At 35.6% G+C, this 24,701-nt stretch overlaps 1 protein-coding gene across 1 annotated transcript; it reads right to left on the bottom strand.

Moving 5' to 3' along the window:
• Positions 1–695: 695 nt before the first annotated feature.
• LOC132294445 (dynamin-2A-like) lies at positions 696–23,106 on the bottom strand. Its single transcript, XM_059792310.1, has 22 exons — positions 22,548–23,106; positions 17,914–17,964; positions 17,650–17,773; positions 17,420–17,509; positions 13,973–14,034; positions 13,706–13,820; positions 13,254–13,596; positions 11,383–11,530; positions 9,955–10,056; positions 9,749–9,868; positions 8,816–8,899; positions 8,577–8,704; positions 7,236–7,320; positions 6,926–7,067; positions 5,824–5,900; positions 5,268–5,324; positions 3,062–3,206; positions 2,800–2,948; positions 2,395–2,508; positions 2,240–2,307; positions 1,628–1,800; positions 696–1,262 (listed from the first exon to the last, which is right to left on the bottom strand). Exons 1-22 carry the CDS (start codon positions 22,689–22,691, stop codon positions 1,018–1,020), a joined length of 2,766 nt encoding a protein of 921 aa, XP_059648293.1. The 5' UTR covers positions 22,692–23,106; the 3' UTR covers positions 696–1,017.
• Between the last annotated feature and the right edge of the window lie 1,595 nt (positions 23,107–24,701).

Raw genomic sequence — 24,701 nt, 5'->3', positions numbered from 1 at the left:
GCAGGAGAAGTTTGATAGTCAGTGTCTGCCCTCTGGAAGGTTTAGATGATGGACGTTCCTTTCAAAAGTTTCAGTAGAGAGAGCGGTTCCTATTGACCAACTATCTTGGTGTTGACTTTGCTTTGACATTAAGGCCCTTTCCAGTTCGAGGTAATGCTTGTTTGCTGGGGCAACTGGCTCAGAGGATAAATGATACCCAAGTGGCACCTCACATTTTAGTCCATGCTATACCTTGGTGAATGTGTGACGGATGTTGCATTTTTTTCGTACCACGAAGGAATCCCGATTTTTAATTTTCGGGCCACTAATACATTCTTAGCCTCTTTTCACTAATTAGTAATCATGCTTCACTTACAATTTTATTTATGAGATAAAATATGAGCTATTAAACAGAAATACCGATTCTACAAGCTTTGTTGTGCAAAATACAACCAAAAAAAGGTGCACCGCAATGGCCAAGATGCACTTTCTTCAAAGAAAGTAACTTTTGAAACGTCACAAATTTCATTTTCCTTTATACTATCTTGTTACACTTGCGCAAGCAAGTTCATTTTTATTAGAAATATTCAGATACAATTTATTTTTAAGCAGCCAATCATGTTACAGAAGGATTTACAAAAACCCAAGCTCAAGGTTTTTTATATAAAATTTCATGAGTCAGTCTAGAATGGGAAAGAATTAAAAAAAAAAAAAAAAAAGGACAAATCTCAAAATTTAATAGAAATACATCTGTGGCATACAACAAAATATGGGAAAAAGATAGCACCCCCTAGGAAGGGGAAAAAAATTTAATAAACACATTGCAAGAACCATCTCAAAGTCCAGCAATAGTAAAAATATTGGGGCAAAACAACGTTTACCTGAAATATTTATCTACAAAGACAGTACGCCAATTCTACATACTCTATAACATGATTCGAGCTGGAGAAGAGCTCAAAATATCCGGAGTGCACGGGCACGGGCAAGCGCCCACCCAAGAATGAAGCGTGAATCAATTTATCCTGAAAATTATCTAATCTAATACTTGTAACCAGACGAAGTCGGAGGTGGTGCTGGTGGCAGTCGGTTCGGGGTGGTGCGTCGGCCACTGGATCCCGAGCTTGCATCACCATTTTGGGCAGGGTCACTGTACCGTCGGCTGTGACCACCGGACCCAGATCTGAGTGAGTCACCGTAATATTCGTTAGGCCCATTGGCAGCAGAATCAAATGCTGATCTCCAGTCTTCACCCGATGAGGGTCCATTGGTCCTTGGACTACTCTCTGCACAAATGAACATGTATAATTTAATATAAAACTACATTGAACGAATACAACAATAATAAGCCTGCAATCAATCAAACTGTTCTGTACCGAATCAAAACCAAAAAGATTGCCCCAAAAATTCTCATGTTTACATCATCGATACCGCAAATTAATAATGTATGTTAGTTTCATGAAGTATGAATGCTGGGATGAATATGTTCCCAAAGAACAAGTTTCCTATTGTGCGTGCCTTGTAACACTTAGGATACCAAATCCAGCCCACACCAAAAGCCTATCTACCCTCGCGCTATGCAGTGGAAAAGGAAAACAGACGACAAAGAGTAAAGCAATAAGTAGCAATGCAATTCTATAGGTGACATCACCTGCTCCACCACCATTTGACATGCTGGAGGCAGCAGCTGCTCGATTATCATGAATACTGAGTTGCCTAGTAAGTTTTGAAAGAATCTCTGATTGTTTCTGACAACGATCCCTCTTCCGCTTTACATTCTGATCCTCCTGGAGCAGCTCTTCAATCCTTGCTGTACTTTGGGCACTGCCAACAATGTGAGAAAAATTAAGCCACGGCATCAAGAAAGAAAGTTAAAAGAAAAACAGCAGATTGTGTTTTGATGCGCATGCATGTTTAGAATAACATTTTTCTTGCATCAAATGCGAAATAGGGTTAATAGATGTTGACTGGTGTAACTGACGTAGCACACCTGTTTTTTCAGATTCACATAGATCAATTTAAGAAAATCGGTCTATTATGTACATTTCACCTAAAATGTGTTGCAAAAATACAGTCCACAAGAACCTATTCGTTACCGCTTATGACAAGCTTTTCTTTAAGGTTTACCATATCTTTTAAGGTATATAGTAACTGATTCCTCTGCAGACTATGTATTATTGAATTCCACCAATACAAGCAAACATCAGGAACAGAACAAATTACATGATCCACACAACCCAGGGGAATAAAAGATGCAGCTAACCTGACAGAACTGTACAACTTATTCAGCATGTCTTCCTTGGCTTTCTCGACTTGGCAAAGAACAACTGCCTGCACAACAAGAACTAACATAAGGGAAGATAAAAAGCCAAAATAAGTACACGAAATTTCCATGGCTTTTGATAAGATAAAACTGACTTTTGGGACATTAGCAGCAAGGCTGTTCAGAACAGCTTCAACATAACCGCGTACTTCCTGAGCCATCCATCGAAGTTCTTCCTCTGGATCTGCAGGTCTTCTGGCCATCGTATCCTAAATTATTTCAAGCAAGCCAAAAGTTCATACACTGGATAAACAGGTATTTGAAGGAATTTAAGAATATCAGAAAAGACATTCTACAACTAAAAATAACCACAAACTAAATATCCAAATTCTTGACACTATAGATAATAATAAAAAATCAACAATTATTAGAGACGTCAGGAAAGAGACGTGACCGATTACAATCAATCAATCATAATCAAACATGAATCAGACAGCACCTCTGGAAGGACAGGGACAGGACTTTCAAAGTACAAACAAGAAGCATAGAGAATAACTCACAAGAGAACCATCAGAAAGACTCTGCCGCATTGAACCACTAGGTTCACCCTTCACTTGGCCTCCTCTAGATTGGACAACTGTTCTTAATTTATTTAACCATTCAACCTTATCTGCCACACTCTCAGCCTTTAAGACAACACTGCTGTGAGCTGCGAGAACAACGGAAATCATAGTGTCCAACAGGTCAGACCTTGACAGGATAAAGAGACAAAAAATAAAACAAAAGTAAAGCATTAGTGCAACTGAAAGATAGATAATATACCTTTAAGAACTGTTTTATATGCAACCTTGCTTGTTATCTTGAATACAAGGCTTGTTTTTCCTGCATCTGGTCCATTTGATTTTTTATCTTTTGAACTTTTTGATGGGGGCTCTTCTTCATCAGATGTTTCTTCTATATTACATTCCTAAACAAGTCACCCACAAATAGGGAGATAAATTATATGGCAAGCAGGTCATTACGAGCTATTTTGGTTTGCACATTAATTTCAAACTCATAGAAAAAAGTTGGCTCACAAAATGAAGGTTCCATTTTATTCTATTTTTTTCGTTCAAGAATTACATAACATGCGTATAAAAGATGTGGAATCATGAATTACAACCATGTCTAAAAAAGCTTAGAAGGGAGCGGCAGCTAAATGGTAGAAGCAAGGAAGAAGTAATTACATAAGAAAACATATACTTTTTTTGTTATAACTTCAACCTTGTTACGTTGTTCTCTTATTCTAACTACCTACTATGTGCCGCATCTGTTTTATATTCAAGATGTATTTCATCTTCACAAACACATTCAAGCAAACAATAGGTTATACCATATATATATATGAACACGTAATATATGTAATATTATTTCAAATTTTGTTTCTTTTTTAAGCCATCAAATTTGTTACAAATTTATCACAATATATAATATATTCCACTTTCCAAAACTTGAAATATATAATATACAAATACAAGCAACACTAAAAAATAGAACAATTTTGTTCACCAAAATGAATGTCAAAAAAAATATTCATCATGTACAAAGAATAATCGACAGTGTTACAAAAATATGGACAGATTAAGCTTTTGAAGCAAGTGGCAGTTCAAAATTACTCCGTATAAAGAAGGGAGACAGTGTGTTACCAATGTACGGCCTGCAGTATACAGGCAACGAAAAGACGTTTGAAAACAAACCTAACATTTGCGTATAAAGAAGAGAGACAGTGTGTTACCAATGTACGGCCTGCAGTATACAGGCAACGAAAAGACGTTTGAAAACAAACCTAACATTTGGCATTCTTTTCAATGAAGTGGACAAAGAATAATCAACACCGTGGGATCTTAATATTCAAAAGATTGGACAGATTTAAGCCTTTGAAGCAAGTGGCTGTTCAAAATTATAAAGAAGTGAATTAAGCAGTGTCTGTTGCCAATGTGCGGCCTGCAGTATACAGGTAACGGGAAGACGTTTGAAAACAAAACTAACATCTGTCATTCTTTTGAAGGAAGTGGCAGCCACAAGACTTGCATCCTCGCGCTTGTAAACTCTAGCTAGTAGCTAGGGCCACGATTCAGGGTATCAAGTTCTATCTGTTTGCACTACATTCCTTCTGGCTCTCCGTGGTCAAGATAGGGTTGTACACTTTCTGTTTGTCTATTCTTTACGTCTAAGGGAAGGCCACAAGTGAGGAAGTGTGAGAACTTGATACATTGTAGCACCCATTTCTTAAAAGTTTAAGCTTTGGTGGAAATTGTCACTATCTTAGCAAGAAGACAGCTTGAGTTCAACCAAAATTATGAATTGGGAATTAAGGATTGAATGATCCTCCAAAACATCTAAATCGTAAATCCTACCCATACAAAAAATATAGCACTGGCCATAAGTTCTTATATGCAAGTACCAAATCATTTGAAAAGATCCTTACTGCAAGTATAGCAAAAACCTCAACCTTGTTTTCAACAAATATTGTAGAACTATTAAGCCAAAAAATGGTCAAGCAATCTCACGAACATAATGACTACAACCATTTAAACAGTAAACAGGCACATAGATGCATTTCAAGACAATGACTACACAAGGAGAAAAAATGTCAGGCCACTCTATAAACTCGTGTAGTAAAGGAAGGGCCACTGTTTGGTGCAATGGTAAAACTCAGAAAGACAAGCGTGGGGATGCGAGTTCGAGCTTGAGAGCTGCGTACACAATGTAGAAGTAACAGTATTAATCAGTGGTGTCTACAACAAAGTTTAGAAAGTCAAAGAGCCAAAAGAAAAGCATATTGCATTTTCTTTGATGATCAGGTTTCATTACTTCACTAAAACAATTCCAAATTTAATAATTGTTTGTAACTTTGTTTGGAAAGCTTGGTTAGAGATATGCCAATCAGAATAGATCACACAAACATCCATTAACTAGCTGTCTAACAAAAGATATATACAATTGAAAGCTTGTCCGCAACTACTACATTAACAGCCACACTGCATACCTCCAATGTGATGACACCACGGAAATGCCGCTCCTCTTGTTTTTTGGTGTATCCGAGCTGCAAAATGAGGTAGCAGTCAACTTATCAGATCTATCTATAAATAAATCTAAATACTTGCTAAAATTGACGAGACTGCAAGCAATAACCATATAAAGAGATCCTAGTTCTCTCATGGACTGAAAAAGGCATATTACAATTGATGAAACGGGGTGACTTTCAAATACATATTATAAGCAAAAGTACCAGTTAACACAAGAGCCATTAATGTTATATTTTGAAAATATGCTTCATTGTGCAAGAATTATAAGCATCCAAATTGAGATGATGGAGCCACAATAATGTTCAAGGTGGATGATAATTGTGTATACGGGTCAGATAAGATGGACAATCCAGCCAGGAGTGGAAAATTTATACTTCCACAAATTAAGAGGTAATAAAAATAGAAGACATTCATACAGCATTGCACATGGTACCAATTTAAATCAACATGGGTAAAGAGACAAAGGTTAAATCATAGGTAGTCTCACTTAAACTTTCCTGACACAACGCTACTAACCTTTCCTGTTTTCTCATTTAAAACAAACCATCGCCTACTCCACCCGTTAGTTTTTGCACTTTTCTTCAATAAAAATCCTGCAGATACACAACAAAAAGTACGCTCAAGTAGACAAATAGGCATCCAAAACATTATGTGTAAAGCTAATGCAACAACTGTTATCCAATATCTTCTTTAAATGCTACACGGACCCAATTTTCATATACAATATTATTACAGTTGGGGAGAAACATGGAAAGAAACTATACTCATAAATGTGGGTCCATTAGAAAGTTCATCTAAAAGTGGGCTATGTGTGTTTACACATAACAAGACCTTTTAGTTTAAGGGAGTTTAATAGGCATTTCAGTCTTCCCTAGCTTCCATCTATTAAACCTTTGGAAAGCCCACTTAGACACTGTTTAGCCTGATTTTTAATCACTTGAAAGCTGAAGTGCTAGCCATACAGATTTCATGCATGGTACCGGAACATAACACCATCAACTTGCAAGGAATGTGTCAATCTTTGGCCACAGACAACCACCACCATTAATAAAATAGAAAAATAATTTAACATCAAACAAGTCAAGCTCATGCCAATATGTTGAATAGCACAAAGATTAGGAGCACCAAACTAGACAAAGATCGGGAACGACTGAGCTAGACTAATTATTGAACCCAGGTATATTTCCAAACACAAAAGCAGTATGGTTAATTATTGGAACCCTCCAGTCCACTTATGGTATTCGGTATGGAAAGATAGAAACATAAGAAACTCTGGCAAATATCTATATTTCCACCATGGAATTTGTTCTCAATCGTGAAAAAAAGGGCAACTATTATAAGAAGAAACTATTATCCATATTTCCACCAAGGAATTTGGGTATTGCAGCTGTGATATGCTTAATATCATTTCATCATCTTTTTTTTCTTTCTGGGTAGGATTGTTTAGATAAACCCCAAAGTGCTTTACACAAAATAATCAAAACAAAGAAGTAAAGATCTTAAATTTCATCCAAAAATTCATGGAATTCATATGCAAGATAATACAACTGTTAAAAGGGGTACAAAAAACCATCATTATAGACTGACAATAATAATGAGAAACCGTTTCTCCATAAACCTGCTGTTATCTCCCCATCGGGCCCTGCAGTCTTCAAGGCCGATGATCCCTCTTGTACATCCTTATCTTGCTGACCAGATTTATCCTTCATGGTTTTTAAGCTGCCCCCAGTTTGTTGGCCACCTGTTTGAGGACTAGTGGCCTAAAATGGAGGAGAGAAGATAAATAGAAAAGCATAAAAATCCAAGGAAACCTACTGAAATAAAATCTCTGAGCAAATTCATATGAACTCATAGAAAATAAAAAAATTACATCAAATATAAGAACTCAACAATCCAACTATTCCAATAGAAAGCGAGTGGGCACATACCCTATTTAACATGGATTGCTCTGCATCAAGTGTCTTTTTAGAAGATCGATTTTTTACTTCTTCTTCACGTCGTTGCCTATCCATCCTAGCAAAATTAAAAATCAATTGATCAGAGAGATCATATGATGAGGTCAATTATCAAACCCACGAGATTCTGTCCACATGACAATTAGATATGAAAGCATCATCATACAAACAACATAGCAAGCCAGATAAATGATTAAACATCCAAAAAGGGATCCTTTTTCCTGTGTGTTTAGATAAGTAACATCAAACAAGGGATCATCAGAGGAATACAACAATTCATAACATACTAGAACATAATTACAGACATAAGGGAATATCAAATTAAATTTTATATTATTTTACTATGTTTTTACCCTTGTAAAGTTTGTATTTGTATATCTTCATTTAACTAAGTGATCCATCCATCTGGGTGGACCACATTGCTGTTCCTAAACTTAATGAGAAGAATCGACATGGACAACGGCACATCACGACGTTAGATGGACAATAAAATGTCAAATCTTAAAAATTTCCATGGGAGCTTAGAATAAACAGGCATCATCTAAAGGAAAGAAAATAGGACCACAGTATAAAAATGAATACAAAACAGTGGTTTGAAATTAAAATGTAAGAATTGACTTCATAAGATGCATAAAATAAGTTGAATAATATGCCCTAACAAGGGCTTTATTGTCAAGAAAGTCTGAATGGAAATAAGAAAAGAAGTTAAAGAGACCTATTTCAAAAATCATCAATGCCAAAAAAAAATCTACCTTGATGAGCATCTGTTAACAATGCATATGCTGAATACATATGTTATCTTTAATATCCAATGCAGATGGTACACACTATTTCTTTCTACTCCTCTCCCTCAAGTTTCTTGGCTAAGTACTTTAGATAACCTTGTCTTTTCCCCAGAAAGAAAAAGAGAAAATAATACTTGTGAATTAACCATGATGTACCTTTTCCCTCCATAACATCAATCACAGGAACTGTTTATGTATATTAAAATACATTCAGCTACCCCTCGTATATTATAGTGCCTCCAAACAGTTCAAGACCACATTTTAATCCATAAAATTACTATGCAATCAAACAAAACACTAAAATACAATTCAATTATCACAGATAATTTGTTCAAGAGACATTTAATATGACGGGAAGAAAATTCAAAACATCCATCACCAAGTTAAACACGTAATACTGCCACCACTAAATACATATACATTTACACATTCACAAGAATGCTTTTTTTTTTTTGGTTGGGAAGGGGGGGGATGGATGGGGAATATCAACAAAACCATTTAATTGCAAATGTCAAAATATTGTGCATACCGTCTCTGCACCAAACGGATGAAATGTTGGGGGGGAACAAATGCTCGCTCCATATCAACAAGGGCAACAACCATGTTCTTTGCTTCACTTTTAAACACATCCAATGCAGCAGTTGCAATTGCCACAACCTAAATAAATTAAACAACCACTGAGTACTACCACAAGAACAAAAGATAGAAACAAGCAAAAATCCCTACCCACACAGAGTATAGGAATGTGGACCTGTAAGGCATAATTACCTCTCTTTTAAAGGGAGGATATCTACCAAGGCCAGGTGTAGCATTTGCCGCTGCTGAAACTATATCAACAAGTACGCGGTGCACCTGTTTTATAAGTCGCATCAAAAACTGTTTTCGTTAGTAGAACAAGAAAACAAGAGCAAAAAACAGGAATTCATCCACACGATAAAACATAAAATAGATAATTGCCATCATCAGGATTCATGCAATATATTCGTGTATTTCCCTCATCAGATATTTTGCCATGTGTCGGAACGGTACTGATAAAGAACATTCATTGAAAAAAATGGCAAAAAACATTCATTGAAATAAGCAGGGAAACTTTTTAGAGTTGGAAAATTTCAATATCAGTATCTTCAATGTACCAAGTCATTTACACCCAGGCTTTTTTCAAGCACTCTAGGCCTCATGCCAGACACCCACCATCTGAGGTGTCTTTTTTTTAGAAAGCAAGAAAGAGAACTAACTCAATACTTTAACCAGATGAAATTGCGATTAAGGCAAATTGTCACATCAATGAAATTGCGCCGAGAGAGAGAGAGAGAGAGAGAGAAATCAAAGAATTAAGTGCAACTCTTATATTTCTAATCTACATGCACATGGGTCATGCTATGACACATTTTATAGTTTATGAGCACACCATATGTTCACACATTTTAAAACAACTTAGCCTCCTATGAATCAAAATGGAGCTATTCAGAACAGCAAATACAAGAAATAAGAAGTAAATGTTGTCAACCACCAATAACAGATGCGCACATATGGAAGAGAGTTAAACTTGCAAGCACAATTTTGTAGAGACAAATACATATGATAAAAAGGGGTCAAATTTCTGTGCACAGCCAAAGATGAACAAGGAGCGTGCATGATAAGTTAAAATCACAGTAAAATTATAGAGAAAAGGATGGGTAAAGACATATTATATAGGTTCACCTCATCGACACAAAGACGAGAAGGTTCTTTAGCCAGCTCTAATACACCTTTAATTAAAGACCGGAGCCCCTTCTCTGGAGATATAAGATAGGGTTGATAACCATCTGCTTCTAGAACAATCTGGCAACATTTAAAATGCCATCATAAGAACAAAGAGAAATAAAGTGAGACATTAAAAAAGAAAATGAAAATAAAAGAGGAAATACCCTTTTGACATTGTTAATGTCAAAATGTCTGTCTAACGGAAGCTGTTTGATCCTGTTAGGGAAGTTGCCCTCAAAACTAGCAACAACTTTCCAACCACCCCCCTACAATAAAGAATTATAACAGATGCTTTAACGTCGTCAAAAAGAAAAGAAAGCTCAGAAATATAATGACACATCCGGAAGCTTAGCCACAGTTCAATCCCCACAAAAGATAAGGATTTGAAAAGCATTTCCTTAAACTTCAGAATAGCAAGCCGTCATCCATCATACTTTTAATAAGCACCACATCAAAAAGTGATGCCCCCTCTGCACCAGCTTCATCCACATCTCCCAACAAAAAACCACCAACTCAAAATATTGGCCATTGAGGAAGCGAGGATTCCATGCCCCACAAATGGAGGAAATTAATACTGTAACTCAACTTAAACCATACAACAAATTAATTATGAAACTTGAACATAAAATTACACCAAAGCTAGTCCACCTCAAATTACATGCATATGCACTATAATTATTCCTCACTGCGGCCCAAGCTGAAAAGCCAAATTTAAGGGGTACAGATAAACCAAAAAAACCGTTAAATAGAAACCACACGGAACCTCCCTTCTTATTGCTTCAGAGAATCCAAAAGCAATGTCCTACCCATCGAATAATCCATTATGAAAAAGATCGATGCAGTCAAGATTATAAACCACAAACCAAATAATCATATAGCCTATCTGAATCCATTAAAGCTTCTTCACAATGGGGTCCCCCTGTGCTGCTTCTCTTCTAAACAAGAAATCTTCTATAATTCAACCTTATGCTGCTGTGAGTTACCCTAAACCCTCCCCCAGAAACAGAAATGAAAGAGCAAAAATCTTCAATAAAGCAAGTTGTGCACATTTCAATGGCACATGAAGAACAGTAATAGCCTTTTTCATATCATTTTTCCAGTATGGCCAGAACTTTATAACACAAAAGCAGTATGAACTTCAAGGAGAACCCAAATTATTCCTTGAGTAGGCAAACAGATATAAGAAGCATCAACAAATTAACTCTCCATCTCATAGGCTAATCATGCAAATTAAACCACCCAACATGTTATTATGATTTTTTTTTTTTTTTTTGATAAGTCAACATGTTATTATGATTTAGTTCACATACTAAATGTTTAATTTTCCGAGCTTGAATACAACCACTAGATGCATTCGATTATCCTTCGGACTTTTACTCAATGCTCACAACTGACATTTTACACGTCTTACATTAATCTGTTCACTCTTGTAACACAGGTCTATAACTCGAGGAAAAGAAGATGTAATTATCCCGGAGGTTAGCAGTAAAAATTATGAAACATAGGAATAGTGTTCTTACTGATTCTTTTGAGGATCCTATTGAACAACAAAATACTAAATAGCATGTATCGAAGTTTTCCTGAATTCTCACCTCACCAGTCATAATATGTTGGAGAAATTTGTCCTCAAATTCACGGCAAAGCTCCAAAGCCAATGCTCTTGTACCTTCAGCACTATTAACCATTTGTTCACCAAGCCTTACCAATTCATCCTGCACAATTTGAGACTTGCCCTGAAGACTGCAGCGGTAGTCAAAGAATATATTAATTAGGAGCTTACAGGAGAACATAGAATTCAAGTACACATTAAAGCTGAAACTATAATTGAAAACAATGAAAGATATCCATACACCACATAAAGTGGAGGACAAAAGCCGTCAATGAATGTACAACAAAAGGTCAGTTCTGTATGATCGGGTGACCTCTTCTCGATAAAACTAGGTAATTCAAAATGTCTCCAATGTGTCATTTGATGAGACAAACGAGGAAGGGAGAGAGAGAAGGGAAGTGAAGGAGAGAAAGGGTATAGTCCCCCCACATCTAAGCTCCACCGTTCCCTTTTCACTAAATGGACAGAAAGATGGATCCTTGAATCTTCTATTGGGTTGCTTAAGTTCTCTACTATTAGTTCACTTTTTTGTTGGGTACATGGAGAAATTGTAAATCTATGGTTGAGATATTGAGAGTTTTTTTTTTTTAAATAAGTAAAAGTGCACAGACAAGGGGTCGAACCTGGGACTCAAGGGGAGCAATAACCACCACAACACTTTTTTTTGGTGGGGGGGGTGGGGAGAATATTGAGAGTTTAGGGGACCAAGAAGCCAATAAGTAGAAACTTTTGATTGGCTGACAATCTTGCTAACCATTTTGACTTTGCTTTTGGCAAATACAGCTAAATAATGAACATTTATCTTCACAATATGAAATCAAACAGAAGTTCAACATCATCCACGTAGAGTCATTAAATTCTTATCCGCAAGCAGCAGAGTAGAACAAATGTATGACCAACAAGGGCATATAATGTAGTAAACTCAATACACGTTAATTAAGTAATGAATGTTGTAAAAGCAAAACGCATCCTTTTCATAATATCACGCCCTAAAGCATTCCTGTGGAGGATGCTAGAGAGGCCAATTGAACCAGATTGACATTGTCTTCCGCCTTTTTCTGTCAGGTTAACCTTCTGAAACACCTCATGACATACCGCCATCAGTTTTAAGTGAAAGGGGCAGAATTATGTTTTATCTACATGACTTATATTTTACCCACATTAATGCTCCATTTGGCAAGAGGGATGAAAAAATGGATAAGAAAGGATAAGGGAGGGATGGATGAGGCATCCCTAGGAAAGGGATGGTCTTCATCTCCCTTTTGTTTGGTTGGATGGAAGGAAATAGGTGCTATTATTATCTTACTAATATACCTTTAAATGTCATTTGGTAGGAGGGATGAAAAAATGGATAAGTAGGGGATAAGGGAGGGACAGATAAGGAATCCCTAGGAAAGGGATGGTGTTCATCTCCCTTTTATTTAGTGGGATGCAAGGAAAAAGATGCTATTAATATTTTACTAATATACCTTTAAAAGATAAATTAAAAAGAAAGTAAGAATATCTTTTCGATTTCATATAACAAATATCCATTTTTTTCTCCTCTTCATCTGACTTCTTAATGGAACTAAAATGGTGGGCCTGAAGGGATGCATCATCCCTCGTGTCATCCTTCCTCTCTGGTGAGCAAGGGTCTCCACCAAAGCTAAACGTTAAGAAAGATTTGGTATATCCATGTGAATCTTGTCCCCCTATATCCATAAATATGCAGCAATTATATCCCATCATCGTTCACAGATAATAGTTCAATCAACGGCTCAAAGTCCTCCTTGGGCCAACATTATTGATGAATCAAACTTGCTTTGAGAAATAATGAAAATTAAAGGATATGCAGTAAATGGAAAAAGAGAGTACCTTGATAGAATATTTGGCAGCTTGATTTTCATACGGTTACGGATTTGGTGAGCAATGGTTTCCAACAAAGCTAATCTACCAAGCTTGCTTTGAGGGGCCCCAGTTAAAATAGATTTGAGACTTTCACTCTCCGCTCGCCAAGCAGTTTCTAAAGAACTTTCAGATCCAACATTTCCAGCCTGTGCAGAGGCTATAGAAACAGTTTGACCAATCAAAGCAACCCATGGAATATCAGATGTACTTCTTGGCCCTTGATTTAACAGTAGAGCCTGTACAGCTGCAAGGATTTTTGGATCTGTCGCTGCTTGATCAATTTTACTAATAACACCAATAGTTCTGGTATCTACAATGAACAATACATGCTAATTTAGAAAACAATTTCAAAACAAATTAGTACTAAAAAAGTCTTGCAAGTATAACAAAGAAAGATCCAATGTCAACAGTAAACCCACATTCTCCATCATATTCCTTTGCAATTCTGAGGGCTTTAGATGAGGAAACTTCTGGAGCCTGGGCAGCAGGTATTATAACCAGTAATATGGCATCATTGCGTTCAATGTAATGACTCTATAAGAAAGATGATACAATTAGATCTCCTCCCAAGAAGAGCATATAAACTGAATATGCATCAGAAGAATTCCCTAACAAAAACAATTTTAAGCACCATTTTTTAAAAGTAAAATTTGAAATCAAAGAGTATTAGGTTAGCTGCTACTCACCAATGGATCATCAAGATTTCCTTTATCCACTCCAGGCAAATCAATCAATTTAAGTTGTGGAGCTAGGAAAAAAAATATAATAAAAAATTAGAGGAAAGTAAAGTGTCATAGTAGTGAATTTTAAAAAATAAATAAATAAAACAAGAAAAAAAACCAGAAAATAAAACCTTTAGACAAGTAATTCAATCAGCCGTTTCATAACAAGCGAGTAAAAAGATGAAGAAAATCTTTTTACCTCATGTTAACAAGTCCTAGGCATAACCATGTCATCAACAACATAGGTTGATAAGATTTGAGGAACTAGACGGTCATTAGATTTCCAATTTTAAATAAATGAAGTCTCAAAAATAAAAATGTGAAAACATCAAAATCCCAGGATCAGCAAAAAATCAGTTCTTGTTGGAATTTTAACTGAATATTTACCACTGTAAAATTCGCAATGCTGAGAGCTCAGTAGTGGATGTGGTGGTAGCTTAATAGTATGGAGGGGAATATTTGTGGCAAACATAGAGTGGTGGCAGGTGATGGACATATTGGTGTTGGTGGTGGACAAAGGGTGTCAATAAAGAAGTCATCAAGTGATGGAGGTGGTCAGCGATGCAATTTTAAAGAGGAAAATGCATTCTAATTGGAAATATAGGTTGGTGGTAATGAATGCAGAAACAGGAGATTATGGCAATACTAGAGATAAGAAGAGACGAGCAAGGGGATAGATATATGATCCTTGAGCAGACAAACCAATAACAATTGACTCCCTTAAACATTCAATACTTTAGAGGAACTGCTACAAGGAGGAGAGACTACAGAGAGGGGTGGAAGGAAGAAGGCCTGTAAAGTAATACTAGGAGAGGTACCAGTGGTAACAAAATGTGGTTGTTAGTTTTTCCCCCCATCTATTGTTTGAGTTCTTCTTAGTGGCTTTGCAAACTAACGTCTCTCGTTGACATATGCAGTACTCAATTTTACGCCTGAAGTTCAGCAAGTCTAGTTGTGAACCAGACATAAGATTGCAAACAAAATTTGCCATAGAGGACACCAAAATTATACGCAGTCCCAAATTATCTATTAGAATACCATTACTGACTCGAATAAAACAGTGTCTGTTTAATAGAAGTTGTAAAATTCTATGGAAAAGCTTTGCAACCAAAAAAAAAGTATCAACGTTAAAGCACTTGTTCAGTTGTTTATTAACTTGGTAAAATAGGGAAACTGGTTGATGATTCCTGCACACTTCTGATATTCAATTTTGTAAGAGAGATCATTCTGCATCAGCATTATGTCTAGACTCATTCTCTCCTTTAATCAAATTAAAGAACTTAATTCAGAAAAAGACTAAAAGAAGATCATGTATTGCTAAGAGATGTCTTCAGAACCTTATGGACCTACCATGAGGAAACGGGGAAATTAAAGAGAAAGGGAAGGAGGAGTACCGGCTCGTGCAATGCTTGTTTAACATTTTTCTACATGCATCTAAGAGTTTGAAACACAACTGTTTTTGTAACTTTTATAAACATGAACATCTTAAAGTGTCTGAGCCAATATACAAGTAGAAAACCAACGGATGATACAATACAGATAATACCTCTACAAGCTAGAAGATCCAAATGGATTTCGAACGAACTCCTATAAAGACAATTTGGAGAGACAGGAAATACTGTGTTTTAAATTGTATTGCTATCATTTACGAAAATAAATTTGACGGAAAATTGTTTGTGGGCTTATGCTTTCTGTCTATCAATTGGCTGTTTAGCTTGAAAGAACCGCTAAAATCTTTGAGGTGATAAATTCTTTGGCTGATACATGGTGGGGAAAAAAAATTCTAGGCAATGCTTTGGTTTTTGGTCACTCTAGAAATAGAAGATCCTATTGGAATGCCATCTTCCTCTAATCCTCTCCAATAGACAAAATTAATTCTAAAGTTGATTTGAGAAAGACGGTATAGCTTTTCAATCAAAGCATCCGTATCCTCGCAGTTAGGATTGGTTTTTTAAATGTTTGTTTGAGGGGTGTTGTTATTTCTGATCATAAAAAGGATAGTTTGGGATAACTGCCTTCTTAGCAACAGGGTCACCTTATGGAAGATATTAGAATTTTATCATATCAATAGCAGCAGAGCTGCGGAGGTCAACCAGATCCAGAAATCCAACAATTAAGAGAATGATAAATTAGACAAGGGGGTAGCATTTTCTATACAGCTCACTAAAGGGCATTATTATCTTCATTAGTCATAGCAATTAGAGGTTCAGGGCACACTAAGGCACCAAGGTCTCCTGGAACCTAAATGGCAAGCGCACAATGCAAGATAAATGCAAGCCTGAGAGAAAGAAGGCACGTACATGACAAAAATGTCACTAAATATGGTAATAACCAAGTTTTGTTTTTTAAAAATATGCATTGGTTTTGCTTTTTCTTTTAAGGCCAGCAATCTACCCCTCTAGTCGACATCAAAATGAGATAACTTTATAGCAATTGAGGTTCAGCTAAATCAATGTCATAAAACCTTTCATTTGCATCATCATATAGTCAGAAAAAAATTAACTAATATGGTCAATTAAATCAATTCACATAAATACATCAATTAAATCAAATAAAGTTGCAAATGTATAAACCAAATATTTGATAAGAATTAAAAAAATATAATATACATAATATATATGAGATGTGATATATAACATGTCAATAAATAATCACTGAAAAAAATAAAAGATGAGAGATAAAATTTGAATAAAAAGTATATACAAACTCTTTTAAGCCTAGAGCCTACTAAAAAACACAAGCTTAATGGCTTCATCTAAAAGCCGGACTGAAGGAAACTTTCCTTCCTCAAATAAATTTATAAGTGTCTTGCTATTTTCAAAAACAATAAAAGATAAACTGTTATTCTAATAAAAAAAGGTTGCTCCTATTTTGGAGACAAAAAGGTGTAAAACATTGTTCTAAATTTTCCAGTAGACAAAAATATATATATGCAAATATTCTACCAAATGATGACCACATGCATGTGTGTAGAATACATTCAAGATCACTAAGTGCACTACATGAGTAGTTTTTTAAGGATTTGGTAGCAAAAGGCAATATTAAAGACAAATAAATACTCTGGTTCATGACCAAAGAAGAAGAGGAGGGGAGAGAGCAGCATTTTAACTCAGGGTTGACCAAAAATTCCCATATCCAACCATTTTTAGAGAAACCTTTCAGAATAGGCAAACGACAGAAAAGCCTAGAAGCTCTCTATACATACTATCAAACCTGATATCATATTATGACCTACAGTCCAACTAGATTCCTTCATTTTAACATTTTTCTACAGGAAAAACAAATCCATATTGATTTCTTACTCCTGCATTAGCCACCAAGAAGATAGGGAAAGGTGAAGACAAAAGCCTAGATAAATTTCACACGATCGCTTATCTGCAAAATAAACAAAATAGAGAGATCCAGTCTAACCTGTACTTGTACGAAGCTTCAAATATATTTCATCCCGACTCTTGCCAGAACTTTTGCTTAGCCTATCCTGTAAAGAATGCCGAAGAGCACCTATGATGGGCAGAAAAGAGAACGATAGCAAACAGTGTCATCAGAAGACTGAGTCATGAGATATGCTGTAATAATTTAATTAACAAGAAACTGCAGTATTGATTATAATAAATGGAAGACAGTTTGGTAGAAGGCCTCACTTGCAGAAACCTGTGAGGATTTACTACTGTCAATCTGCAACATAATTGATTTGCTGCTCAAAGAGCCATCCCTTGCTAAATCGATGCATATGGGAGCACGAGTAGCACCACCTTCACCAGTTGGCTGTCCAAGAAAAGAACATAAAAAAAGAAAATAAGAAATAAAATATAATAGATAAAGAAACATACTTCTGAGCAGAAGTAATTCAAGATACATGAAAATTTTCACGAGAACACAAAGGCTAACACTAGAAAAAAACTTACCAAAGCAGGATGGCCAATTAGACTGTTCAACACAGCTGATTTACCCGCACCCTGAACAATTTGTCCACAATTAGAAAATACTTGCAATGACAACATACTAGCGGTAAGGACCATGTTAAAGTAAAGCGAAGCAAAAAGACAGAATCATATATCCCAAACTTTCTTCCCCTCATTATTCATGTGGTAGTACAAACCCCACTCTTAAAAACTGTAAGCACAACGAAATAATAATCCAAGTACACCATTAATAACCCTCTCCAATCAGGTAGCAAGCCAAGGCAAGCAAATGGTTCATAAAATTGATATGCCGTACAAATTTGAGTTCAACTGTACACAACATAGAACAGAAACAAATGGAAGGTGGCGTATAGAAGACACATTAATATAGTTGTCATCAAGAGCACAAATTACTAATTTCTTGTCCAAATAAATTCAAATTACAAAGAGATGAATTTTACCCCTTCCACTCGGAGAAAAAATATAACCAAAACAAAGCGTCCCATTAACTTCCTGCATCAATAGAAACTCTAGATCTGGAAATGATATGTGGCAAGCTACCCACTCATACTAGTAATAAAAGCATTCACTCTCTTGTGAGTTAGCACTACCACCTTAGGTAACATTTGCATGTAATTTTACCAAGAACTCCAAAATGAAGAAATACAACTAAAAGGTATGAAATCCTTTTGTAGACAGCCCACTTTGAATGGCACCTTGGCCACAATAGTAACAAATTATCAAAAACTATGCGGCGACCTAAACTTGCCACATTGCACAACATGTAATATCTATTGGGACAAGTCGTTTCTTTGAAGAACCCTTACTCCTTGCTCTCTGCTACTGCACCTGGACGTTGCACAGCAGCATGGGCCGGAAGGAAAAAATATTGTTTGCAACCTTGTTACCATATCACATGCCTAACGTGGTATAACAAACCAATAAATGCAAGCCATGTATTAGAGGAACACAACTGACTTGTATCACAACCCAATAAATATAAGCCATGTAAAACCATGTAAACATGTGAGCCATATTCCTCTAATACATGGCTTGCATCTATTGGTTTGTGATACCACATGAGCCATGTTAACGTGGTATCACAGTTGCAACCAATAATTTCTCCAGAAGAAGACCGAATTAACCCGGTGCTATTCAAGGCACACTTGAGCACCAAAAAAGGCATGTAGAATGTTCTGCTTTATCTTTTATGCAACTGTGTATACATATTCATCTACACCTCTATATATATAAATCTGTAATTTATGGATCGGTTTGAAAATTTGATGTATCTCTCTCCCCCTTTACCTCCCTAACTTTCCATGGTACAACAGTGTTGATCGGGACCAGTGTTATTAAAGGCTCAAGGCGCACCAAGGCGTTAGAGGTCCTTTGGAGCATAGGCACGAGGGGCACGGTGAGGCGCGCGCCTGAGTGATGCGAGGCGCAATATTGAAAATTTAAACTACCATAAAAGCATTCATATCTCATAAGTCATATCAACATTCTAAAATTTTATATCAAATACAAAAAAGTAAATACATCAACTATATAAGCATTCAAGAACCATAAAATAAAGCACAAATTTGTTTTCTTGAAAGGCAAAACAGAATTTGTTTTTTTGAAAGGTAAAACAGAGAACAAAAAGAAACTGTTAACAAGAAAAGGGAAAAAATAAAAAATAAAAAAGAGCCAAAAAAAAAAGATGCAAAGACAAAAAAAGAATGGATGAAGAGAGAAAAAGTGTTAAAGAAGAAAAAATAGAGCCCCAAAAAAAAAGGACAGAGAAAAGAGAACTAGACGAATGGAGAGAAGTAGAGGAGAAGAGAGAGAAGAACAACAACAACGAACTAACCTGGCTTTGTCATTCGTCTCCCAGTCTCTCACTTTCTATTTTCAGTTGACACTTTGACTCTTGGGCTTTCTTATTTGTTTGTTCTTTTGAACAAAGGTTCCTTCTCTCATACGCTTCGGCTTTCTTATTTGTTTATTAACTTACCAAAAGTAACATTTTTGGCTTAAGAAATAAGATGATCATTTAAAAATAAAAATAAAAAAAGTGAGGCACGCGCCTAGTAAACATCAGTGCGCCAACAGGCGCTAGACCTACGCCTCGAGCCTAGGTGTGCCTTTAGCAACACTGATCGGGACGGGGACGGAGTCTGAGATCCATTCATTGAGCAGGGTTAGATGAGAAACCCGTCCCGGGTTCATGAGGGGTATGGGAGAGACTAGAGAGAATTAATAAATGAGGCAGGGTAGAGTTAAAGACAACCCATCCCATACCTGCACGTTGCCATCCCTAAGAAGAAGAAGTAGACAAAGAGTGAAGAAGAAGTAGACGAATATAGAGAAGAAGAACTAGACTGAGAGAGAGAGAGAGAGAGGACGTTGAAGAAGAATTGACCGGATCGTCTCTACAAGTGTTCTGCGACGTAGAGGTTTTCGTTTCATTCATCTAGTTTGGCGCTTGCGATCATAATCGAAGGACTTCTCTTTTTTTTCTTTTAAACAGAAGTTACGTAACAAGACAAAGTTCCCCTTTCTAGCCAAGAAAAGTAAAAACCAAAAAGAAAAGAATAGCAGTCCGGGCCCGACGTCTACGCACGCACCAAGTGCATGTCGCTGGCTCAAGGGTTGCGCCAAGCGCCTAGGTTCACCTTTGACAACACCGGCAGCTCCCAGTCCAAAACATTAACAAGCCTTACATACTTCGAGAGAGAGAGAGAAAAAAAAAATAAATAAATAAAAAGGGAACAAGCCTTGCACCACAGCCTACATGTCAAACATGGGCATTGAAATTTAGCATGGAAATATGCAGTTTCAATGCGACTATGGGATCTCTTCATGAGGTCAACTCAGAACCCGTTTGCAACAACAATCACTCCTCTTTATAGTAATTAGCCCCTACGAGCTTATGCTATAAGTTGACACAGGAAAATCAACTATTCCTCAATTGCAGCGCCTTAGAAATTTTATTAATCTGGAAAATATAATTCTGGTTTACAAGCCTGAAGCCTTATAGGGACACTACGCAACTTAAATTAATGCAATTCTCTGGAGACTTTTGCTATCTTTTAATAGAAGGAATCCATTAATTTGTATTCCCAGAAGGCCTTAAAAAAATTCTTAGGTTTCTCTTCTTTTTCTTCTATATTTTGATTTCCAATAGCATCTGCATGATTGAAAGCCCTAATCTGACCTTCAAAATATATTGTGGCGAATGTGTTAAATCTATGGTCTAAAAGCCTAAAACCCTAAACCCCAATTAACCCAACAATATAGCTCTTAAAAGACCTTTGTTTTCCTTGCTCTCCAAAAGCTCCTACAACCATAATCAACATTTCATTTCAAAGTCAGCCTAAATATCAATCAGTTTAGCCTAAATACATCTCAAACCCCTAATCTACCTTATTAATCATAAACATAACAAAGCCTAGCCCACCATGTTCAATCGCCTTGACTATATGCCTTAAGGCATCATCCTACATCCCATGGTCCACTGCCACTCGGCTTCCAGCTTCATCTCTGGAAGTTTTATCTTCCCCTTGGTCAGGGTGCACAACCATGACCTTATAACACATGTCCCGCTAGCCACAACAACCACCTCCTCGTATACTATTCATTTATAAACCACAACAAACCACCTCCTGGTATACTTTTGATTCATAAAGACAATCTTTTAGATTAGGATACAAGTTCAAATAATTCAGTAATGTTTGCAACATTAGCAACGGTAACAAATTTTGGTGATACTGTCGGGGACTGTAGCAGCAATGTCAAGCAAAATGCAGCTCATCTGATCTGATTCAGGCTTGTGTAACAAGTTTTAGAAGCAACTTTCAGTAGAGTACTACTCTCTCTCAAGAATGACCAGTGCGGAAAAGATACAATTAAAATCAAATATAATCTGATCCAAACCGGTATTATGTAATGCTAAGGTGCCTTCTCATACGATTACATTAAATAGCTAGAAACCCGGGGGAAGAGGGGATAAGAAAGAGTCCACGGAGTTTTGTAATCAAACCACATTCTCCAAAACCAACATTGATCAGAACCAAAATATTTTCACATTTCTGAAAAATTCAAATATATATAGACATTATATCTGGATGAATCAGTGAAGCAGAGTTTGAGGTAATAAAGTACTGGTAGAAAAGGTGCCCTATGTAATCATTTGGAGCTCGTTAAGAGGTCCTTGAAATATACTAAATAGGAGTTCATCAAAAATCTGCAGATGAATGATATCATGCATGACATGCTTAATCCAACATGATACATCAAATCTAAAAATCTGAAGAAAGACTGAACCTACTCGGGCGATCTATCAAGCATGAAATATAGAAAATCTGAGTAACCAACACGCTAAAAGAGGAATATAATCACAGTTCATGAAACAGCCATAAACCGATTGACAAGCCAAACAAATGTGTGTGTAAATATAATTGCTGAATTGTATTTACAGTTCCCATTATATTATACTTAGCTCAGATGCCTCAAATACAATAGAATTCAAGATCCAGATACAACCAGATCCAGAGATCTATTCACCAACTCAATTGAAGAAACAAATAAAGCATCAAATCCAATCAATTCGACATTCAAATTAACACAAAAAAAAAAAAAAATCGACTCACAGTATTCCCAAGAGCAACAACGTTGAGGTAGGTCGAAGGCAGCTTCGACGAAGACGAGTTTTCATCAATATCATCGTCGGTGATCAAAGATTTCGCTTGTCGCATCGAATCCGATAGCTGTGCCAATTCTTCGATCGCCTCCATTGATTCGGTCAATCAACAACTCCAGTAACACGACACAGAGAGAAACAATAGTAGATCCAAAAAAATAAAATCTTAGATCGAATAAGATAGAGAAACGAAGAGATAGACAGGTATATGAAAACACGGAATCGATATTGTAAACCCTAGATTTTGAAACAGAATGGTGAGATCTACTAGAATATATGAATAAAAATGTAAATATATAGATATATATGTGTATATATGTGCGTGTGTATATATGAATGTATATATAGAGTTTCCGGCGGAAGGCCGGAGATTCAAAAATTCAACTTTTGAATTAGAGAGAGAAAGAGATGTAGAGAGAGAGACGGAGTATGTGAATAGAAGTTTTGTGGGACGAAGGAACTTGTAAATTAAAAGCGCAAGTGCGCAATGCTCTCTCTCTCTCTCTCTCTAAAAAACTCTCTGTGCTTGTAATAAAAAGGAGTCTTTTTTTGCAGTGTAGGTCCCGAAATTTGAATCATTTTTCTTTCGACCTATTATTTTTAGACATTAATTTATTCCGTACTCGGTTTGGTTTTTAATCGGAGTTTAAACTTCATATATATTCTTTTTACTGATAATTTGTTTGTTCTTTAACTGCCCAACACACAAATGTACATGATTTTTGAAACAGCGTCGGTGAGATTTTTTTTTTTTTTTTTTTTTACTTTTTGGTTTTTTTTTAATATAAATAAAATGCTAACAGAGTAAAATATTTTATCCAAATTTTATGAAATATTCATCGGATGTTTTAGTACTCTTTTTGTGTATGGTCCCGTATGGTATGTAAACTTTTTTTTTTTATTTTTAGCCGTCTGTTAAGATACACAAATGTATAAAATTGTTGTATATTTTATACAGCTTTTATACTCGTTTCAGCATATTTCATTTTTTTCTCTCCATAACACTTGGTTGGCTATTATTGGATGAAAAATATATACAATAATCATTGGAGTTAAAAATAAATAATCTAAAATTTTTTTGTAAATTTATTATGATTTATATATATATATATATATATATATAACGGTTGGAGACGCTATTTACACAAAAATATATATATATATATATACACACACAACAGTTGGAGACCCTATTACGGTTTTTTCCAATAAATTCGATAACTCTTTTTTCAATAAATTCGATAACTTCATAATACCAATGAATAGATTTATACAAATATATATATATATATACACACACACATGATTGGAGATGCTCTTATATTTTTTTTCAATAAATCCGCTAACTTCAAAATACCATTGATGCAAGTGTACTTCAAAATACCATTCACCGTCAATAATTATGAATAAAATATTTACTACTATATTCAAATTTTGAGTTTGGACTATTGAGGGATAATTTCTTTGTTGTTTCTTTTTATAGAAAAATTAAGTGTTGAAGTGTGATGTTACAGGGTGCCAATAGTGGAAATTAATATAAGATTTCTCTAAAAACGTGTGCAAAATGGCCAAGATATTTCTGCATTAATCAACAATACACCCTATACTGTACACCTAAGCAGAATCAAATATGCAATCCTTTTTAACATTTTATACTAAAATCTTGATAATAGAGGATCATGAGTAAGTAAAATTAGCATGGAGAACTCTACTAAAGATAAATTATATTTTTAATAAAAAGTAATTTTTAAAATTATATATGCATTCGGGATGGAGTGCCATTGCTTCTTCGATCTGAATCAATCGAAATCAAGACATTATAATTTGGCTCATCAATCGATACAAGTCCTATTAAATATATATTTTTCTTTTGATGTCAATTTTGTTTCAACTTATTGGACGATGGATCTCTAATCGATATTATCCATGGGATTCTTTAATTTTCTTAAAATTTAATTGAACAACTAATTGTAATGTATGAATGTTTTCATTTTGTTATTAAATTAGATATTTTTTTTCTCGGTAATAAAAAAATTGATAAAATTTTATTCGAACTTTACAATGGATCAACTTATTGTGAGGTCTATACAAAATCGATAGGGTA

The sequence above is a fragment of the Cornus florida genome, unplaced genomic scaffold (genome assembly GCF_030987335.1).
Source record: "Cornus florida cultivar Cherokee Brave unplaced genomic scaffold, ASM3098733v1 CherokeeBrave_3.0.0_Hap2_Chr02, whole genome shotgun sequence".
Taxonomy (NCBI): Eukaryota; Viridiplantae; Streptophyta; class Magnoliopsida; order Cornales; family Cornaceae; genus Cornus; species Cornus florida.
Note: the sequence above shows the minus strand (reverse complement) of the source record. Positions and strands in the feature narration are given on the sequence as shown.

Coding starts and splice junctions, on each gene's coding strand:
- LOC132294445 (XM_059792310.1), bottom strand. CDS start 22,691: ATGGAGGCGATCGAAGAATTGGCACAGCTATCGGATTCGATGCGACAA. Junction 9,869..9,954: donor ACATTAACAATGTCAAAAGG/GTATTTCCTCTT, acceptor AAATGTTGCCAG/ATTGTTCTAGAAGCAGATGG. Junction 1,263..1,627: donor GTCAAATGGTGGTGGAGCAG/GTGATGTCACCT, acceptor TCATTTGTGCAG/AGAGTAGTCCAAGGACCAAT.